This window comes from Hyperolius riggenbachi, chromosome 9, assembly GCF_040937935.1.
Source record: "Hyperolius riggenbachi isolate aHypRig1 chromosome 9, aHypRig1.pri, whole genome shotgun sequence".
Lineage (NCBI taxonomy): Eukaryota > Metazoa > Chordata > Amphibia > Anura > Hyperoliidae > Hyperolius > Hyperolius riggenbachi.
This window is the reverse complement of record NC_090654.1, coordinates 152,162,461-152,184,983: the sequence shown is the minus strand read 5'-3', so window position 1 is coordinate 152,184,983 and position 22,523 is coordinate 152,162,461. Positions and strand designations below refer to the sequence as shown.

Below are 22,523 nucleotides of genomic sequence, written 5' to 3'. Positions count from 1 at the left end.
TAACATTGCATTATTCTATAATATGTGCAGATTACACAACACTCAGCATTCAAAATGATTCTTTCAGAGCAGTCTGAAGTAATGACATCTCCTCTGGCAGAGGAAAAGTAAAAGTCCAGGAACAGTTGAGATAATAAAAGTCAGATAACAGCCCTCTCCAGGACTAACTTAGTCAGAGAGCTTAATGGCTTGTTTGCATAGAGATAACAACTGGAGTTTCTCAACTCTTCCTGTACTGGAAACAATTAGACTGATGTATCTGATCTTAATGTTTTATTTCTTAGCTGTACTACACATACAAATCATATCATAATTTTTTTTTCGCTTCAGTGTCTCTTTAACCACCCTGGCGTTCTGATAAGATCGCCAGGGAGGCTGCGGGAGGGTTTTTTTTAAATTAAAAAAAAACTATTTCATGCAGCCAACTGAAAGTTGGCTGCATGAAAGCCCACTAGAGGGCGCTCCGGAGGCGTTCTTCCGATCGCCTCCGGCGCCCAGAATAAACAAGGAAGGCCGCAATGAGCGGCCTTCCTTGTTTTGCTTACACCGTCGCCATAGCGACGAGCGGAGTGACGTCATGGACGTCAGCCGACGTCCTGACGTCAGACGCCTCCGATCCAGCCCTTAGCGCTGGCCGGAACTTTTTGTTCCGGCTGCGCAGGGCTCAGGCGGCTGGGGGGACCCTCTTTCGCCGCTGCTCGCGGCGAATCGCCGCAGAGCGGCGGCGATCGGGCAGCACACGCGGCTGGCAAAGTGCCGGCTGCGTGTGCTGCACTTTATTTGGGGCAAATCGGCCCAGCAGGGCCTGAGCGGCAGGCTCCGGCGGTACTGGACGAGCTGAGCTCGTCCATACCGCCCAGCTGGTTAAAGGCTGGTCCTTTACTGAGTTAGCAATCTTGAAAAAGGCAAGAACCACTCAGGGTTTTGACAAGGGAACTTGGATTTTGCAACGGCTTTTGACACTGTTCGCCGCAATAGTCTAGTACAAAAGCTGATAATACAGGGACTAGGAGAAAATGTGTGTATGTAAATAGTGAACTTGTTAAGGGTTAGAAGGCAAAGAGTGGTGGTAAATGGAACATACTCAAAATGGGAAACTGTTAGCAGTGGGGTACCACAGGGATCAATACTGGGTCCAATGGTTTTCAATGTATTTATTAATGATTTAGTAGACGGAATGCAGAGTAATGTAGTCATCTTTGCAGATGATACAAAATTATGCAGACTTATCAACACTAAGACGGATAGTGACATATTACAACAGGACCTTGACAACATGGCTATATGGGCAGGTATGTGGCAGATGAAATTAAATGTAGATAAATGTAAAGTCATCCACCTGGTACGTATCAACAGTAAATCATCATATAAAATAAATGGCATACAGCTGGGAACATCAGACTTTGAGAAGGACTTAAAGAATACTGGTTGATAACAAGTTAGGTGATTGTATATAATGCCAAGCAGTGGTAGCTAAAGCAAACTAAATTCTGGGATGAGTAAAAAGGGAAGTGATACCTTGAGATGCTCCATATGCTACTCCATCTGTATAAATCACTTGTAAGGCCACATCTGGAGTATGGGATACAGTTTTGGGCATCACATGGATGGAAGAGCTCACTTACCAAGAAAGGGCATTGAGCTTGGAAAAAAGGCAACTGAGAGGTGACCTGATTAACCTCTTGAGGACCGCAGTGCTAAACCCCCCTAGTGACCAGGCCATTTTTAGTAAAATAGGCCACTGCAGCTTTAAGGCCAAGTTGCAGGGCCGCACAACACAGCACACAAGTGATCCCCCCCCCCCTTTTCTCCCCACCAACAGAGCTCTCTGTTGGTGGGGTCTGATCGCTCCCCCATGTTTATTTTTGTTTATATAATTTATTTTTTTTTTAAATAAAATGCCCTGTCACTTTTAAATATTTTAAATATTTCCCCTCCCTCCCTCCCCACAGCAGGCCAATCATTGCGATCGGCTGTCATAGGCTTCTGCCTATGAGAGCCGATCGCTCTCCAGTGTCCCAGGGGAACAGCCGTGTCACACGGCTGTCCCCAGTACAGCGCTGTACAGTGTAATTAGACGACGATTCCGCCGTCTAACAGTCTCCCGAGTGGCGATTGCCACTCGGAGACTGAAGGAGGGTCGGAACTCCGCCCCCCAAACAGGAGATGGGCGCGCGACCTCCTGCACTGCGAGCCCCAAGGACTTTACGCCAATCGGCGTTAGGCGGTCCTGGGGCTGCAGCCGCGGCCACACCCATTGGCATGACGCGGTCGGCAAGGTTGCTCTGGGGTGAGCAACCTTTCCAGGTATAGAAACCAGCCAGTGGCTTTTCCTTCAAACAGTGGTGTGTTTATTTACAGCTATATACACAGGTGCATAAAAAGTTACTTGAAAAACAAAATAAATTCAAAAACAAAACCCTAGCCGTGCCTCGGCTCTAGCTATACAATATATACCGTTCTAACTAAAGACTGAACAAGCCTTATGCTTTGTTAGTCACACCGCAACAAAAAAAAAATTGTGGGGGGGGGGGGGGGATATATATCCCCCCCCCCCCCATTTTTTTTTTTTTTTTATAATTAGACGTTCACGCATATTTAGTTGAGATTATAAAAACATGATGCATAAAGCATCATTGATGCCAAAAAAGGGTTTGGAAGCAATTTAACCAGTTCGGCCTATCTGGACGAGCTTTCTCGTCCAGATAGGCACTGCATCTTCCCCTGCGTGGTGCGCGCGATCGGGCCCGCGCGCTTACACGCCGCCCCCCGCTATCCCCCCGATCAGTGAATGGGAATATAATTCCCATTCACCGATCTAACCTCCCCGCAGAAATACCGACGCTTTCTCTCCAGAGAGCGCGGTATTTCTGCCCCCAGGAAACAACTCCTCTGATCTTTAGTTCCTAGATGCGAAATCGTTCGCATCTAGGAATTTTTTCACTGTGGCCATCTTAGTAAACTGCACCCACATACATTTTTAATTAAAGAAAACTATTATTTTACATGTAAAACAAACAGTTTCCCTCCCACACCAAAAATTACCCACATACATTTTTTATTAAAAAAAAAAAAAAAATACAAAAAAAAACAAAAAAACAACATAGTTACCCAAGGGTCTAAACTTTTTAAATATGCACGTCAAGAGAGTATGTTATTATATTATTTAAAATTATAAGCTTATAAATAGTGATGGACGCAAATTGAAAAAATGCACCTTTATTTCTAAATGAAATATCGGCGCCATAAATTGTGATAGGGACATCGTTTAAACGTTGTAATAACCGGGACAGATGGGCATATAAAATACATGAGTTTTAATTACGGTAGCGTATATTAATTTCAAACTATAATGGCCTAAAACTGAGAAATAATGAATTTTTTTCATTTCTTTCTTAATCTTCCTGTTAAAATGGATTTAGAAAAAAATAATTCTTAGCAAAATGTAGCACCCAAAGAAAGCCTAATTAGTGGCGGAAAAAACAAGATCTAGATCAATTCATTGTGATAAGTAGCAATAAAGTTATAGGCGAATGAATGGGAGGTGAACGTTGCTCGGATGCATGAGATTTTCGGACTGTGGTGCTGAACCGGTTAAAGGACATGCGTGATTCCGACTCGTGATTCTGGATCCAATACGTGATTTGGACTCGAATCCGAATTCTATTCAGAGTTCTGAATCTTTGCATGATCGTGGTCATGGCCAATCCGGAGGTGGGCAGAGCCGTGATTGGATTCACTCGAATCCGTGATTAGGGGTATTTGAGCACCCCTGGTGGTTACCAGCCATGAAAAGGAACAATTGCTAACTTATTTTTATAGTAATTGGCAGGAAATTATTATTTTATTTTTACATCTGCACTATTTGAGTGATTGACAGCAGCTTTGACATTTCATGTAACATTTTTGAAAGGATCACTGGAGAGTTAATGTGAGTTTGTATGCGCATAAATATGGTAACAAAGTTACAATATTTGGTATTAACCTTCAGAATAAGAAAACGCTTATTGACCAAGCACTACTGGTTTGTGTCCGGGAATTGGGTTCAGCACTTACATAGCTCTGAGTGGAAGCAGAAATATAGAAAAACAATAACAAACTACAGCATTGACAGCAAGATACAGTATGAAAGTGGTGTTTCCGCCAGGCAGTCTAGTTCGTTAGAAAGAACAACAATAACCAGGTACAGCAAGATGCAGAATGAAAATGGTGCTTCCGCCAGTCTAGTTAATTCAGCAGCTGCAACCTTTTAAGGCGGAAGAACTGAGGGGCATAGGCGCTGGAGGCAGGGGGGCCCGGAGGGAGTTCAAGAGGTTTATCACAGAGAAGGAGAAAGTGTTCCTATGCCTTGAAGTTGTGGTGGAGATGGCCCGAAACTTCCGGCCTGCTGGTAGCTGACTGAAGGAGCAGTGGCCAAGGTGCGTGGGGTCATTTGCAATCTGCGTTGCTCAGGTGCACAATCTGGAGTTGTTGAGGATTCCAGTGAGGGAAGGGATCTCCCTATGATCCTCCCTGGATCTGATGACTCTCTGTAGGTTGTATCTGTCCCTGGTGGAGGAGCCAGCATACCAGATCAGAATTGAGAAATAGAGGACCGACTCAATGGTGGCGGCATAGAAGCTTTTCAGCAGCTCCTGAGCCATGCCAAACTTCTTCAGCTGGCAGAGGAAGAATAGTCTCTGCTGGGCTTTAGTCTGGGTGGTTATTCAAGTCATTCAAGATGGTCGTCCCCACGAGGCGCGTGCTGGCTACTCTTTCAACCTTGGTGGCGTCTAGGTAGATTAGAGGGGGTGGGGGCACTCTTCCTGATGTCAACTATCCTCTCATCAGTTTTGGCTGTGTTAAGGAGTAGCCTGTTATACCGGCACTAGTGGGAAATTCTGTCAACCCCCTGATGGTAGGCATGCTCATCATTTTTGGTTACCAGGCTAATGATGATGGTGTTATTGGAAAATTTTATGACCTTGACAGAGTTCGCTGTCTTTGTGTGGAGCTTAACTAAAGTAATTACTTATTTCACAACAGGAGTGGATTTCCACTTTAAATATGGTGCATGATTTGCTTGTTTTTAAGCTCTAACTTACATTGACAAAGCAAAGCGTTCCAAACAAAAACAAGTTTTATGTAGACTGGAATTGGGTGTAGGAGGCTCCCAAAAACAAAACCAATAGTTGATATAACTGATAAAAATTGATTTGCATGGAGTTTAACAAAAAAAAGTTTCAATACTTTGATATAACGCATTTCTCGGCGTAAGCCGCTTCCTCAAATATGTGCCAGAAACGTGTGTCAAGAGCGCCTTTGAGTCAACAGTTTCATGTAGACCAATTACTTGTTAATCTTATAAATACTGATCAACTTTACTGTCACTGTTTTGGGGCTGTGCTCTATTTTAAGTTTTGTATTCAATGTGTTCCTTTTACAGATGATAAAGTATGGAATTGTGAGTACGGATACTTTGATTGAAGACTTGCTTCACTGGAGGACTTTGTACGTTGCTGGGCGTTTGCATAAACCGGTAAGAGATGGACAGTTTATGTTAGAGCAGGAGTGAAAGAGACCTTATCAGGGAAAACATCTAGACCCAAAGGTGCTTTCATTTAATTTGGTGTGCTAATTATTTTTAATTGAAATAACCTAAAATGCACAAACCAAGGACCTAGGCAGATTTTTTTTTCAAATATTTTATTTACCAGAACAAATAATACAGAGCAGGGGCGTAACTGCAAAAATTCTGAGCGCATTAACACCCCCCCCCCCCCCCCCGGGCCCGCTCGGGGCCGTTTTGGGGGGCTGGAGGGGTCGCTGCATGAGGGGAAAGCCATGCCCACAGTCGGCAGGGAGGGGGGAAGGTCCCCCCCTCCCTCACCTCAGGGCTCTCCCCTCTGCGCTCCCCTCCAGCTTAATAAGTGTGCGGGCAGCGGAGGCCAGTGGCTGATACATACCTTCCTTCCCTCTTCCGTGCGGTCCAGCGTGCGCGTTCTTCACTCTAGTCTCTGACGCGACTTCCTGTATAACCCTTACCAAAGTGTGACCTTCTTACAGCCAAATCCAAAGGTCAATTTTCCATACTCATTCTTCTTGACCTGTCATCAGCATTTGATACTGTCGACCACACATTACTCCTACAGATACTTGCAAATGTAGGCATAAAAGGCCTCACTCTCTCATGGTTATCTTCCTACCTCTCTGGAAGGTCCTTCACAGTCTCTTACTCAGATCAGATTTCTTCTCCTCATGCTTTGTCTGTCGGAGTTCTCAAGGCTCTGTTCTCGTCCCCCTCCTCTTTTCCATTTACATGCACGTTTTCTTAATCAACTCATTTGGGTTTGAATACCACCAAACGATACACAACTGTACCTCTCGGCCCCAGATCTTAAAGGGAACCTAAACAGAGATGGATACGGATGTTTCCTTTTAAACAATACCAGTTGCCTGGCAGTCCTGCTGATCTCTTTGGCTGCAGTAGTGACTGAATCGCATACCTGAAACAAGCATGCAGCTAATCCAGTCTGACTTCAGTCAGAGCACCTAATCTGTATGCTTGTTGAGGGACTGTGGCTAAAAGTATTAGAGAGACAGAATCAGCAGGAGAGTTAGGCAACTGGTATTATTTTAAAATGAAAAATCCATATCCCTCTCAGTTTAGGTTCCCTTTAACTCCCTCCTCACACGTTTTCCTGACTGCTTGTCTGCTGTATCCTCCTTCATGTCCTCTTGCTTCTTAAAACGTAATATGAGTAAAACAGACTGTATCATTTTATACCGTCTCTGTCCACCTCTCTGCCTGAAGTAACTCATCTCTCTCTTTTATTCCTCATGTTCACTCCCTAACCAGCTCTTGTCATCTCCAACTCAAAAACATATCTCGCATCCCTACTTTTCTCACTCAAGACACAACTAAAATGTTAATACATGCTCTTATAATATCTTGTCTGGACTACTGTAACATACTACTTTGTGGACTACCTTCCTTCAGACTGGCCCCGCTCCAGTCGGTTCAGAACTCAGCTGCTCGTCTCATTCATCATTCTTCTCGATCTTCCTCTGCTCCCCTTCTCTGTCAAGCTCTTCACTGGCTTCCAATTAACCAGAGGATCCAGTTCAAACTCTTAAAGAGAACCAGAGATGAAGCACCCTCGTGAATTTTATCATAAAAATCAATGAGAACATGACAGTAAACACCTACCATGCTTTTAGTTTTGTTCTTCTCTGCCTAATTACTCTGCTATCAGCTGTGATTAGAAGCCACCGACTGAGTAGTCTAAGATTGACCTGGAATCAGATTAGCTGAGTCCGTCTGCTGTGTGAAGTCATTTCAAGCCCTCCCCCTCCTGACTCTGCCTTCCTGCTTTGCATACACAGCATCACGGAGGGCTGTGATGACTGAGAAGGGAGTCTTTCCTGCTGCCTAGGAATGCCTGCAGTTTCCTGTGTCTTCTTATGTAAGAGCACATTATAAAACGTTTTTTATTATCTGTATTTGTTAGTCTGATGTCTTTTATTAGAAATGGTGATTTATTTTTACACAGCTCAGTACATAATATGCATTCCTGAGGAACTGTTTGTTGCCTGGAGTTTTAGTATATGCGGACTGGATTGTGTGGAATGGAGTATTAGTTTAGAGCTTGCTGATGTATATTGTAGGATTTGTATTGATAGTTGAGGATGGGGATTTATTGCAGATGATCTTTTATTATGCAGGATGAGTTTGATTGTGGTGGATGGGTTTTACTTTAGAGCATGGACTTATATTTATGTAGAGTTTATGCATTTCTGCTTACTATTCTCTCCAGATCTGTGTAATTACTGACAGGCACTTTATTTAGTTTCTCTGAAACAAAAGACAAGTATGGCTGCTAGTGTGTCATCATCATTATGCAGCTTCATTTGTAGGAGAGACAATTCCTACAGGCTGCCTCACAGCATAACAGAAGTCACTGGCCCACTGAGGGGGGGGGGGGCTGCACAGGTGGGGTGAGATATTGGCAGGCAGTGGTGGACTGGCCAGGAGGGAAGGGGGGCAATCTCCCCCAAGGCCTTCTTTCATTCAGTGATTTAGGGCTGGTCCAGTGTCTGGTGTATTCAGGTTTGTTGTAAGGCAATGTGAAACACTTGGATAGCTGATAAAAGTGCAATTAGAGGGCAGGCAAGCTGGTAAATATACACAGCATGATGCAGAGCTTGCCTGGAGGGTCTGTGGGCAAACATCTGTCTTGTTTCTCCCTATTGTTCTAATGACTGCATGTGTGGATGCTGAAAACTTTTTGACAGTCCCTAGACTCCAGGAGGGCTGCTTTCTGACTTGTTTGAGAGACTGTCAGGGATAGGGGTTCTATTAGGCCCGGTTCACATTAGCAGTCGCCGTCCGGAATCGCTGTGCCGGAGCCGGACCGCATGCAGAACGGACGCACGGCATAGCAATGAAAGCCTATGCGTCCGTTCACATGCGTCCGTTTCGTCCGGACCGGATCCGGACTCCGGCATAAGACCCAACATGCGCTATTTTTTGGTCCATCCGGCCAATACAAACCAATGAGAACCGGAGAGCGCACAACACACTGGCTAAAAATCCGGATGTTCTACCCCACTTCCTATGCGTATTGAAGCGGCAATTTTGGATGGGGACACATGGGCAAGCATTTTGGAGTGGAGCAGCAGTGATTTTAAACGTGCTGGAGATGTTGGCAGTATGTCGGAGGTGGAGGTGAGTGCTAAACAGCGGAGGGCCTGATTCCACAGGTCCACCTTCTGCTGACCTCCCAGACCCCAACATTTTTATTCCTTTTCTACTATCTTTTGCCAAACGGATCCGGATCGCATCCTGATGAACACCTGATGCAAACTGTCCGGATCGGATCCGGATCAGAACCGTACGGTTCCGACCCGGATCCGGTCCGGATCCGGTCAGGTCATCCGGTCCGTTTGGCAGAGAACCGCAAGTGTGAACGGGGCAGGCAAGTGTGATGTGGGACTGCAATACAGCTCTGCTCTATCTCAGGCTATTCTCAATCTCTCTCCACTCTTCTCTCTGGTCTATTGCATGACAAAATCGCAATATCATTTGCTAGGAATTTGCGAGTGTATTTTTGTGAGGCGATTTTCAGAGCAATTTCATAATGAATTGCTCCAAAACATTATCCGCACCGGGTGTCAAATATCCTGGCTAAGCCACTGTCAGAAGTTGAATTCGCACTGATCAAATGCTTCAGCATCAGCCATGCTTGTCTATAGTTGCATAGAAATTGTAAATGCATTTGTATGTAAATGGTTCTGATCAGGAGAGAAAACATTATGATTTGTGCCACACACTAGGAATAGATTTCTACAAACTAACTGAAATTGATATAAATGCTTTTTTGGACCATCAGATCCAATTCAACTCTATGGGCCATTGATCAGCTCCCAGCAACAGGGTCGACCTAGATTTTCAATCCTGTCAGATCAAATCCATAAAATTTGACACACACACTCACACTCCCACTCCCACACACTCACACTCCCACACACACACTCCCACACACACACTCCCAAACACACACACACACACCCCCCCCACACACACACACTCTCACTCCCCCCCCCTCCCACACACACCAACACCCACACTCCCACACAAACACACTCCCACACACACACTCTCCCACACACACACACTCCCACACACACACACACACTCCCACACACACACACTCCCTCACACACACACACACACACACACACACACACACACACACACACACACACACACACAAACACACACACAAACACACTCCCACACACAAACACACACACACACACTCCCACACACACACACACACACACACTCCCACACTCCCTCCCACACACACACACTCCCACACACACACACACACACTCCCACACACACACACACACTCCCACACACTCCCACACACACACTCCCACACACACACTCCCACACACACACTCCCACACACACACACTCACACACACACACACACACACACACACTCCCACACACACACACACACACACACTCCCACACACACACACTCCCACACACACACACACACACACACACACACACACACACACACACTCCCACACACACACTCCCACACACACACACACACTCCCACACTCCCTCCCACACTCCCACACTCACACACACACACACAAACACACACACACACACACACACACTCACACACACACTCACACACACCCACACACCACACACACACACACACACAAACACACAAACACACACACAAACACACAAACACACACACACATACACACAAACACACAAACACACACACAAACACACTCTCTCACACACACACACACACACACAAACACACTCTCACACACACACACACACACAAACACACTCTCACACACACACTCCCACACACACACACTCCCACACACACACTCACTCACACACTCCCTAGCCTACCCATCCAAACCACTAGCCACCAGGTTCACCAACTACCCACCACATTATCCTGACCTATCTAACCAACTACCCACCCCCACCAGCCAGACCAGCTAACCACCTCAGTAGCCACCAGCTTTACCACCGACCCACCCCACTAGCCTCATGGGCAAAAGCAGGATTTTAATGGGGGTGATTCCTGAAAGGGTCAGAAGTATTATTTGGGCAGCACGGTGGCATATTGGTTAGCGCTCTCACCTTGCACCTTGGGTCCCTGGTTTGAATCCCAACCAGGTCAACATCTGCAAGTAGTTTGTATGTTATCCCCATGTCTGTGTGGTTTTCCTATGACCACTCCGGTTTACTCCCACATCCAAAAAACATACAGACTTCCCCCTAAATTTGCCGTACAGTGTGATAGATGCACTACAGTGTGCAATACATACATAGACCTATGACTGTGGTAGGGACTACATTGTGAGCCCCTGTGAGGGACAGTTAGTGACCAGTCAATATACTCTGTACAGTGCTGCGTAATATGTCAGCGCTATATCACATAGCGCAAGTGATAGCCATATGATGCAGGAATATATGCATTTGCAGAAGATGTAGGCGCTATACAAATACTAAATAATAATAATTTGCCTCACCAGGATTGCACTTTTACTTAGCTTTCCTGTATGACAAGAAGACACAGCCAGCCAGCACTAGGGAAAGAGGGAAACAAAGGTGAATGAGGGAGGGCTGGTGCACACCAAGAGGGCTTCTGAGCATATTTCAAATTGTCAGTGATTTGAAAAGCAGTTGTCTAATGTGACACTATGACGGTGTTCCCACAGCAGCGTTGTTATTTTATCAAAGTATACTGCATGTAGCATTTTTTGAGCGTTTCATTAAAATATCTCTCTGAAACTCGTTTCACAAGATGACCACCACCCTCTGTGTCTTTTTTTTCCTGTCGTACCTCTGTATTTCCACACTCTATTATTCTCCGTTCGTCCCACATCCTCTTTGACTTTTTTTTTTTTTATCCCGCGACTCTTATTTCTGCAATCCCCACCAAGCTGTGCCCGTTTGTCACTCCTACACCTATTTGTCCCCCTTTGTCTCAGTTTTTCACCACATCTGTGCCATTTTGTCCCCCAACAACTTTCTATGTTTGTCTCCCCATCTATGCCTGTTTGTCTCCCCATCTGTGCCTCGGTTTGTACCCCTGTGCCTCAATTTGCCTCCCCATCTGTGACTGTTTGTCACCCTTGTCTTTGTTTGGCACCCCTGTGACTCTCTATCCCCACTGTGTCTCTGTATGTCCACCCATACCAATTCCTCCTCCACCCCCCAATTTCTCTCTCTCCTACAATCCTGCATGCATAAATGCTGACTCAACTTTCAGACCCAGTCCAGCAATGTCCATCTAGCCACTCCACATCCTGCTCCCTCTATTTCACCAAACTGCTTTCTGTATGTCATGTGATGCAGAAGTATGTCATGTCATGCAGAAGAACAAGAAGGTGGTGGAGAGAGGATGGACAGCGTTGTACTTGGTTTGGAGGTTAGTTCAATTTTGCTGCAGCAGTGTGGTCACTTGCAGGCACTCGTGCAAGTTTGAATTCTTTTCTTGAAATGTCACCCCACTTAGAAATGATGTCATCAATACATGATTGGGCCATTTACAATGTTCAAACTTTCTTCAGTTGTGCATTACTAAGTTGTGGACTACCTGTGTTAATTTACTATTCATTTTTTTTTCTAGTATCATTCATCTAAGATGCCACTATGTATTATAAAGGGATGTCCTAATCAGACAGGACAAACTGCGTCTCAAAAAGGAATTATGTTACATGGCTTTCCTAACTATCCCATAGTCATTCGTCGATGGTTGCAAGCTACAGGCCAATCTTTCACTGATTTGGATAGCATTGTGGATAAAATTATCGAAGGAAAGTCCAATGATCTTTTTAGAATTTGTTCAGCACATTTTTCCACTGAAAGTTATAATTGTAAAGGTACCAAATTTTTTTTAAAGAAGGACGCAAACCCAACTATTTTCCTCAATAATCCTGACAACATTATTGTAGATGAGGCATGGGTACTATCATGTGGAAAAAAAAGACTGAAAGCTGTTGCCATGGAAACTGGTGAAAGTTCACAATCCTGTAAAAAGTGTAAACGTTCTATGTCAGAAAAAACCACAAAGACTTTTACTGGTGCTGGGACACAGACTGCAATGGAATCGTTCAATCACTCAGTACACCATGCTTCAACACAAACCAGTTTGGTTGAGCAACCTGTTCCCCTACACTTTTCTACACCTTTAAAAAACATTTCAAGCGTGACACAAGGAGCACAATGTTTGGGTAATGCCATGATTCCAGAAAGTCCTATTATTACATTCCCTGCTCAATGTTCCATACCAACAGCTACCGAAACTGAGATGGATATTCAAATACAAACAGTGAAAGAGGTTTCTTGTACTGACAAAAGATCTATAAAAAAAAGAAAACTTGCTGAATACGTTTCTTTTGATACAAGCACAAGCACATTTTCGAAACCGTCATCAAGTGAGGAGGAATTTGATCCTGGAGACATCACTGTTACAGACTCAGAACAGTGTTCAGTCACTGAAACAGTGGAGGAAACGGCGGGTGTAATGGCACAAGAATCCTCAGATCATGAACAAGATCCTTTATCAAGATATAGCAAAATGCAAAAATTTATAGTCTTTGAGTCATGCCTAGACGAATTGCTGTTGAAAGTGAAGTGTCAGAAATCCAACTTTTGTCAGAAAAAGGTAATTCAAATCACCAAACAATTTCATGGCTCTGCTATTGTGGTGAACGTTGTATGTGAGGATGGCCATCGTTTCAAAATTTTCGATTCACAGCCAAAAATTAAAAGACGTTTTGCAGGAAATATATTATTGGCAGCCGCAATAGTTTGTTCCGGGTCGAATTTTCAAAAAGTTAGCCATTTCTTCGATGTTTTAGGCATAAAACAGATCACGGACTTCACTTTCAATCTTTACCAAAGAACATATATTTTCCCGGCAATACACAACGCATGGGAGAAGGAAAAACAGGCTATTCTACAGGAAATTACTAGACGACCAATAGTAATTGGAGGAGACGGACAATGCGACAGTCCAGGACATAATGCCAAATATTGTGTGTACACCTTCATGGACCTTATGACAAACAAAATCATTGACTTTGAAGTAGTACAAGTTACAAAATGCAGTTCATCTGCCGCTATGGAGAAGTTTGGTTTTCACAAGTGCATGACATGGGCGGTTGAAAATAAACTAAAGATTGTGCACTTTGCCACTGATCGTCATTCCAGCATAAGAAAAAGCATGCGGGAGGACTTTCCAAATATCAACCATCAGTTTGATGTCTGGCATTTTGCCAAAAGCATAACAAAAAAGCTACGTCTGGCAAGCAATAGCAAAAGCATGGAACCTTTGAAGGACTGGGTGACTAAAATCCAGAACCATTTCTGGTGGTGTGTTTCAAATTGCTGGAACGATGAGGACAAGTTGCGAAAAAACTGGTTGGGAGTCATGCATCACGTGAACAACGTACATGAATGGGAAGAGGATGGAATAATACAAAGATGTGCTCATTCTCCACTTACAGATGATGATATTGAAGAAACGCATTGGCTGCATGCTGGAACATCTGTGTATGAAAAACTGTACAGTATTGTCAATGACAAGAACATTACTGCAGATCTGAAACACCTCACTTGGTCCTGTCATACAGGACCAATAGAGGTGTTTCACAGCAAGGTTTTGAAATACAGAACCAAACGGATCCATTTTGGAATTGACGGAATGTATGCAAGAACCATACTTGCTGTCCTGTCCAACAACTTCAATGTTAACAGAAAGCAAGCCGTTGTTAAAAAAAACAAAAACCTGCGTCAGTGGAGAACTTGGATCTAAACGAGTCAAGTTTGTAGCACCTAAAGGAAGAAATGACTGGATTGCAAGGCCAGTGTACGAAGATCTCAAATTTGACTATCTTCATGACATCTTAATTGAAAGACTACAACTTTGTGAAGGTACAATCACTTCATCTTGGGTCTCCAAGTCTACAGATTATCCTTCCAACATTTCCAAACTCCCGAGACCGGATAAGGCTACCTTATTGAGCAAAAAGAAATCTCGATTTGGATCCTCATCCTAAAATATCCACTGAATAGACTTTCAAAGAACGTTTCACAGCTATCAGTTATGTGAGGTTATCCCTTCTACAAAACATGACAATCTGCTTTTAGGCTACTTGCACACCAAGACGTTGCGTTAGGTGCCACGTTAAGGTCGCATAACGTGCACCTAACACAACGTATGGTGTTGCAAGATAGGACGGTAGAGTGAGCCGCGTTAGGCGGCTCTATCCCTATAAGGTCTCCCAGAGTGGCGCTGATTGGCCGGCGGGACCACGTGATGCAGAGCGAGACACTCTGCATCACGTGGTCCCGCCGGCCAATCAGCTGCCGCCAGTGCAGTGAATATTAAGTAGCCATGTGTGCGGCTACTGTAGCTGGCTCTCCCCGCCTCCTCTCTGCCCCCCACTGAGCATGTACAAACAGTCTAACACGGCTATAGCCGCTCTAACGCCGTAGCATGCTGCACTTTTGGGAGAACGTGCAGCGTTACATGTAACGCAACGTGGGCTGTGTGAACAGCCCACTTGTGTTACATTGCTGTGCGTTGGGGGAGCGTTACAGGCGCACTAACGTGCGCCTGTAACGTCCTTGTGTGTAAGCAGCCTTATAGTAACTAAGAAGTTAATTGATAGCACTGTAATATATTTTACTTAGTTTTGTATTTGTTTTTTTGTTTACATAGAAAAAATACACCAACGTGATTTTTGAATTTAGTTGCATTTTTAGGCATAGAAATTACAGGCCTCTGCTTGGAGTGCCATCAGTGTAGGGGACGACATGACCTCGAATAAGCCCTGCACCTGAACTAAGCTCCATTCCCCTGGAATAGACACACCTCATTAACAAAGTAACAACCCCACTGTTTTTTTTTTAAATTATTCCCTCTTCTTTTCTTCCTTCGGTCTCATTGTGCTTCCCATTTTTCAAATCGCACGGTCGTTTGGACGTTAAATCAGTCGTGTGTACAAAGGATCATTAAGCTGATAAGGCTGGTTTGGACAGATCCACCATGGGCATTCGTGAAAAACAGTCTTATCAGCCGAACGACCGTTTGTACACACGCCCGATTGGACGTCAAAACAACCAGTCCGAATGACCGATTGCTTAGAAAAATCAGACGTATGTATACACCTTTAGTCCCCCTGTGCCAGCTCTGCACCATCCTCACCCATAGAATGATTTCAGTTAACTGGTGCACTAGGCAAACAACAACTTTGGACCCACAATTGATGGCCATCAAGTTTTTAGGTCAACATTTGTTGGGCATAAACCAGGCCCATGGACTTTATCCTCAGGCTCTAGGCACCTGATTAAATTGAACAATGTTTTGTATAGCGTCAACCCAACCTTTATTGTACTTGAATATTTTTATAATTGATATAGAAAAAATGGAGAGTTATACAATTTTTTGCATTATGATTCGACATTAAAGTTCTGTTTTGAATTATTTGTCCTGGTTTTTTTTTTTTTCTAAATTCGGTTACATTTTCTACTCTAAATATCATCCAGGAGTGAAAGTACAGTAAAATCTTATGGTTGATTATAAAAAAAATGTTTGTTTCCGTGTATGGTTGCCGGCATGTATCAAAATATACCGCTGTTTAATATTGCATGGTCATCATAACATGCACAATTTAGTTTCACTGATTTTTGGGGATCGACCTGGGGGTGGTGCGAAGTAGCTGCTGAATTTGAACAGCGGTTGGGATAAATACTCATTTGCCGGCAGTCAGGTCTGTCCTCAACGCTGTACGGGGCTTCATTCTTCCTCCGGTTCTTGCATCGCATTTCACATAAACAGGGTCCCATTGGCCCTATTATAAGGAGATGATACCAGCAAGAACAGGAAGTGGAATGAAACCAGTACACGCGTGAGGACACGGCTGCCGGCGTGTGAGTATTTGTACCCTTTCCCTCCCCCTGGCTCTCTGTGCTGCGGCCACCTAATTAATGGTACACTTATCCCTGGCTACCTATGCTGCAGGCAACTACTACTGTCTACTCCGATCCCTGGATACCTATGCGGCGGTCAACTACTACTGGCTACACCAATCCCTGACCACCAATGCTGCAGCCACCTACTACTGGGGGGGGGGGGGGGGGGGGCATTATTTAATTTAGGGGGGGCAGTTACAAATAATTATACAATACCTAATCCCGTTATACCTTATTTATTTTTAAAGTTTTAATAACGTGGAATTTCATACCGTTTCAACCCTACTTCCATGTAACCTCACCATTACTCGTTCAACTCCTCCTTAGATGTCCTTGCGAGCTGATCTGCTATCATGATGTGAAATTCACAATCCATCTTGCTTGTTGGACATTGCGTTTAAAATGTTCTATGCAGCACTCCTCCTTTGTAAACCATTTATTTACAGCATAATGTGTAACCACACTCATTTACTCTTCCAAGTGACAATGTGCATAATGATTCTGGACATGGGAGTGCAATCAAGGTTTACTGCACATCAAATACAGGGCATGTTATTTTGCATCCACTAGAAGTAGGAATCCATATATAGGTATCTCCAACATATGTATCCAGGTAAAAGTGACTTCAGTATATGTTGACTGGTATCTGAGCCCACATTGTAGCTATAAAGTTAAAAATGCCAGCTGTGTAGGAGGTGGAGGCTCCAGCTCTGCATCGTTGCGCAACAGCTATTAACCTCCCCGGCGTTCTATTGAGATCGCCAGGGCGGCTGCGGGAGGTTTTTTTTTTTTATAAAAAAAATCTATTTCATGCAGCCAACTGAAAATGGTTCTGCCTGTAAGATCACAGATCTCAAAGACTATAGACTCAAATTAGAAAAGGAGGCAATTGAATGGAGTCCTCACAGCGCACCACATGATTGTTTGAACAGTTTCCGTAGCCTGAGTGTAGTCGTGGTAAGCTTGTGCATGTGTGAACAAGGACCTAATCACAAATCGTAGCGGGACTCTATTACTGTAGTAACATCTAACCGATTAGTAAGTATGTTATCTAACAGTGGTGGAAAAGCTGGCAGGGACATGAGGACAACGACCATTGGGAAAATTAGGGATACAATGAATCTACACTAGGAACCTAAGGTGCATTGAATTTAGAGGCAAACACAATGGGTTAAGAAAGGGCATTGAGACAAAAGTCACACCGAGAGAGAAGGAGCAAGGGGAAAAGGCTATACCAGACAGAAGGGGCAAATGGACTGAAGCAACAATGTGTACATAAAGGACATAGATTGGGGGACACAGTCCACAACAAAACAAGAGAGACATGGTGAGGGGAAAGGTGGACAAAGGGACAGGTGAGCTAAAGGTGAAAATAACAGACACAATGGTACAGCGAAGGAACAGAGAAGAAATAAAGGACATTTATTGGAAGGGATTTAGGGCAGATAATCTAAGACGCCCCTGCACCATGGACCCACAATTTTTTTTTGGGGGGGGGGGGGGGGGGACAAAACTAGATGTGTCACAGTGTTCAGATTGTGTTACGTTCTAACTAAAATGGCACATAATGCAATCTAACATATACAGAGATAAATTGAATAAAGCATAATTCGTTTTTGAAATTATTTATTACTTAGACTTAAAAATTTAACAACGTAACGTTATAACAGAAAAACAAAAAACGTATAAATAGTACATTCAAAGGATTATTCGAAAACAATAATTAAAATTGTAACATAGACGGATGATTCACAAGAGAACTGTGCCCTGTATGTATTTACTCACCAGCTGCTGGAGAGATACATAAATAGCATACCATATATACCCGAGTTCAAGCTGAGTTTTTCGCTCCAAAAAAAAGGCCAAGAGTGGGGGTCTTGGATTATAAACGAGTCAAGCTGTCAATGCCCCCCCCCCTTATGAGAAGGACAAAAGTGATCTGTCCCCCACCCAAGTGACCAATCCACCATGTGGAGTACCAATCCTGTATATGCTGGAAGAATTTAGCAGGCATAATTTCAGTGAGGCGAGGGCCCCCCTTCCACCCAGCACAGTTGAACAGACTTCAGCTAAACACCAGCAGGCATGCTAGTTTGCCCAGCCGGTTCACCCATGAGTCTCCAAACCCATTCATCGGGCAGTGCACAGCGGTACAGTATTCTACGGCTGTGTCCCCTCCCTCCTGCATAAGCAAACTCCTGTTCATGGGAAGTTTTCAATCACTGGTCCCCGCCATCAGGATTCCTCTGCATGCCTGTCACCGTCTCACTCCTATAAAGCCCTGAAGTAGCTCTTTTCTACTAGAGGGCGTCATAGGAATGATAAAGTGACAGACAGACAATCGTGATGGCGTGGACCGGTAATTGAAAACTGCTGATCTATTAGTCTACAACAGTATCTGAATAACACCAGAAACAAGCATGCAGCTAGTCTTGTCAGATCTGCCGACCTGATCTGCTGCATGCTTGTTGAGGGGCTATGGCTAATAGTATTAGAGGCAGAGGATCAGCAGGAGGGCCTGACGAGTGGCATTGCTTACATGGAAATCAATATGGCAGCTTTCATATCCCTCTTACTTTTGTTGTCCTTTAATGCTATCTGGCATGCTCAAATAAAGAATTCGTATTTCATCCTGATAATTAAATCACCTGTGCAGATGGGCGAGGGGGTGTTAATCTTACCCATCAGGCCTCTTTTTAGATCGTCCCTCTGTGCCTCCCACGATGCGTTACAAGCGCATCACGTGACTACAAACACTTCTTCCATCAACACGGAAGGATGAAGTGTATATAATCATTTGGACGCAGCTTGGTACGTTTTGTGGGAGTCATCGAGGGACGATTTAAGAAGACGCATGATTGGTAAGATTAACACAACCCCACCCCCATCCCCTAGCCCAGGTGATTTAATTAACAGGATGAAATCTGTATAATACCTATTTGTATTTCTTCCAAAATTGTTATTTGAGCATGCCTAAATGCTAGTAATGGACAAATAGAATCTTGAGTATTTTTTATTTTAAATAGATTTCTTTTTTTATAACCATATAAGTATTACTGGGAGTATGGCTAATATAATTTATATCTGCTGCATATCCTGCCACAGGCTTATACTCCATTCAACTGCTTTTACCGGTTTTGAGGATAAAAGTTTGGGGGGGGGGGGGGGGGATCCAGCTTATACTCGTGTATATACAATACTTCTAAGTCAAACTGAGTCTGAATGAAGGCAGTGCAATAGCCCAGTATCGGCATTGCATATCACTGAGGACTTAGGTGTTGAATCTATTGGAGCATATGTTGCTGGAAGAAGCCCAGGCAATTATAAAATTATTTCTAATATCCGTTTCTGATTCCCTTTAATCGGCTGATCAGTCTTCCAAGGCTAGATACTCGGCTGCAATATCTCCAAATGGTCTAAATCCCATTTAATGTCCAGTTGGATCGGGAAATGCCTCCCGTACCTTATTCACAACACGTGAAGGAATAGGTCTTCGATGGCCCTTGCCCAGGCAACCATGGACCCACCCCGTGAATGCACGGTAGATGGCTTTTCTGTACTTCCTAAAAATAGTGAAAATAAATACATTAGTGTGTGTGTGTGTGTGTGTATACACAAATCTCAACTTCAAACTTGTACTGTAGGTGTTAATAAATAATTTTTAGAGTGATATATACAGTACATATTATTAAGATTCTCTTTTTCTCCTACTAAATAAATTAAAAAGAAAAAAATTAAATAATTTTATAACAATAGTTGAAATGCAGAGAATTATTAACTAGTACAAGACTGTCAGTTCAAATCTCCAAAGTATGGGGATTCACTGTGCTGTGCCCGTATAGAAGAGGTCACGGGGAAAACAGTACACGGGGGGACATACAGCAGGAGACAAGGACACATGTGGGACACAGGAGGACAGAGGAAGACTAACTTAAAAAAAAAAAAAAAACGTACCAAAGGGTATGAGATACGATGGGTGCATAATCCACAATATGCCCTTTCACCATGGAAGGAGCATGTTTAGTATATTTTTTTATTTTTCCATGGGTTTTGTCCTCTAAATATATTTATATCTTATGGTCATGAGCGTCTAATAGTCAGAGAAATAAAGTACTGTAATTTCAAGTTTATCTACAATGAAAGTCATACATGAAATATTAATGCTTTTGGAAAGCTGCAATCTCTGTCCAGACTTTACTTTAGCAAATAATTTTAATATATCATGTTTTTCAAGTTCTAGTTTCCACTATATTAATGTCACGTATCATTGGTATCATGTTTTTACTTTACATTATATTGGTTAATTACCTGTTGCAATCCCTGTCTGAAGGATTAATTCCACGTGACCCTGTAGATAGAAAAAGGAATATTCTAGCCCATTCCTCACTAGAACAAAGCTGTGGCACCATAGGGTGCTGTAAAATACAGGGCAAATCGTCCATCAGCATTTGCACATTGTGTATTTCTGCACAGCAGATGGACTCCATGCCTGTCGGCATAGGAACACAGCAACGACAACTGCACCAGTCCAAATTTCCAATGCGATGTCGATCATAGTCGTCTGCCTGATTAGGGTTATTGGGGTCCCGTCTTGGATTTTCAGGAAAGCTTTCAGTTGGAGTGTCCTGCCCGCTTCTCCTCCTCATCTCAGCGTGCAACCGATCGATCTACAAATGAACATTGCAGCATTATATATATATATATATATATATATATTTACATATATATTTATTTTTTTCATAATTAATCATATTTATTTACTCTAAAAATGTGTTATTTAATAATACCTGATATTATTTATCTTATTGTGGCAACATAGTACAATTGTAGTCCTAATAATCACCTATACAGCAGAAAAGGTTAGAAAAATCTGTCTTGTGTCTTCTGTATCAATTTTTTTTTCTTCATTCTATGTGCACCTTTCTTCATGCTGGCTGTACAGGTGATAGATTCTACTACTATTATAATACACAGTTGCCATGTTTGCCTATTCATGGCTATCTATACTGGCTACACCTATTCCTGGATATCTGTTTACAACCATTATGGCTATCTGCTGGCTGCACCTATTCTCACTATGTACTGTCTGCATCTATTGCTGGCTATCTATACTGGCTGCACCTATTCTTGGCTAGCTATACTGTTCTGGCTGCATTGATTCCTGACTATCTGTACTGACTGGACATATTCGTCAAGAACTATACTGCTTGAACCTATTATGGACCGTTTCAACTATAGCGGAATCTGCCTCAAATCCATAGAGTATCCCCGCAGGCAAATCGCACGGGGAAACTCTGCCATAGGGGACTATTGTGCCACTGGACAAATCGCTTGTGGTAGCGATTCAGCCGGAATCCCCTGCAGAATTCACTTGGGAGGCATGGAAACGTGCCCTACCTGGTTATCTATACTGGATGCACCTATTCTTGGCTAGCTATACTGTTCTTGCTGCATTTATTCCTGACTCCTGTCAAAATAAGGATGGATTAAGAAAACACTAGGGCTGAATTCAATGAAGTCATTTTTACCATTTCATCCATAGATAAGTTCTCCTCTTGGTTCCCCAAGGTACTTGTTGAATCATTAGACGCTGCCATTTTTGCTGTACAAAGTTATCTAAATAGAAATTGATAGATTACTACTAATAATTTACAACATAAAAAATTATAATATTTTATGTAACATGATTATATTTATGGTCAAGTCTGCAATGGCTTGGTGGGAAGATCATACCTTCAGTATATGTAGTCAGGGAGTATATTTGCCCAGTATATATGTAGGCAGGGGTATATGTGCCCCAGTATATATAGCCAGGAGTATATGTGCCCAGTAAATTTAGTCAGGGGGTATATGTGCCCAGTAAATGTAGGCAGGGGTATATGTGCCCAAGTATATGTAGTCAGGGGGTATATGTGCCCAAGTATATGTAGGCAGGGGTATATGTGCACAGTATATGTAGGCAGTGATATATGTGCACAGTATATATGTAGGCAGG

General features: G+C 43.3%; 1 protein-coding gene across 5 annotated transcripts in view; it reads left to right on the top strand.

The window, feature by feature from the left end:
* Window positions 1-22,523, top strand: part of TAMM41 (TAM41 mitochondrial translocator assembly and maintenance homolog) — a 666,331-nt gene that overhangs the window by 183,923 nt on the left and 459,885 nt on the right. For 4 of the 5 annotated variants that reach the window (XR_011023981.1, XM_068253614.1, XM_068253611.1 and 1 more), the window contains exon 3: window positions 5,426-5,518. The exons of the other annotated variant lie outside the window; for it this stretch is intronic. Coding sequence is in view for 3 of the 4 variants with exons in the window: in XM_068253614.1 (XP_068109715.1) it covers window positions 5,426-5,518 (93 nt within the window). In the remaining variant the exon portion in view is untranslated. The remainder of the gene's footprint in view (window positions 1-5,425; window positions 5,519-22,523) is intronic. 5 annotated transcript variants of the gene reach the window in all.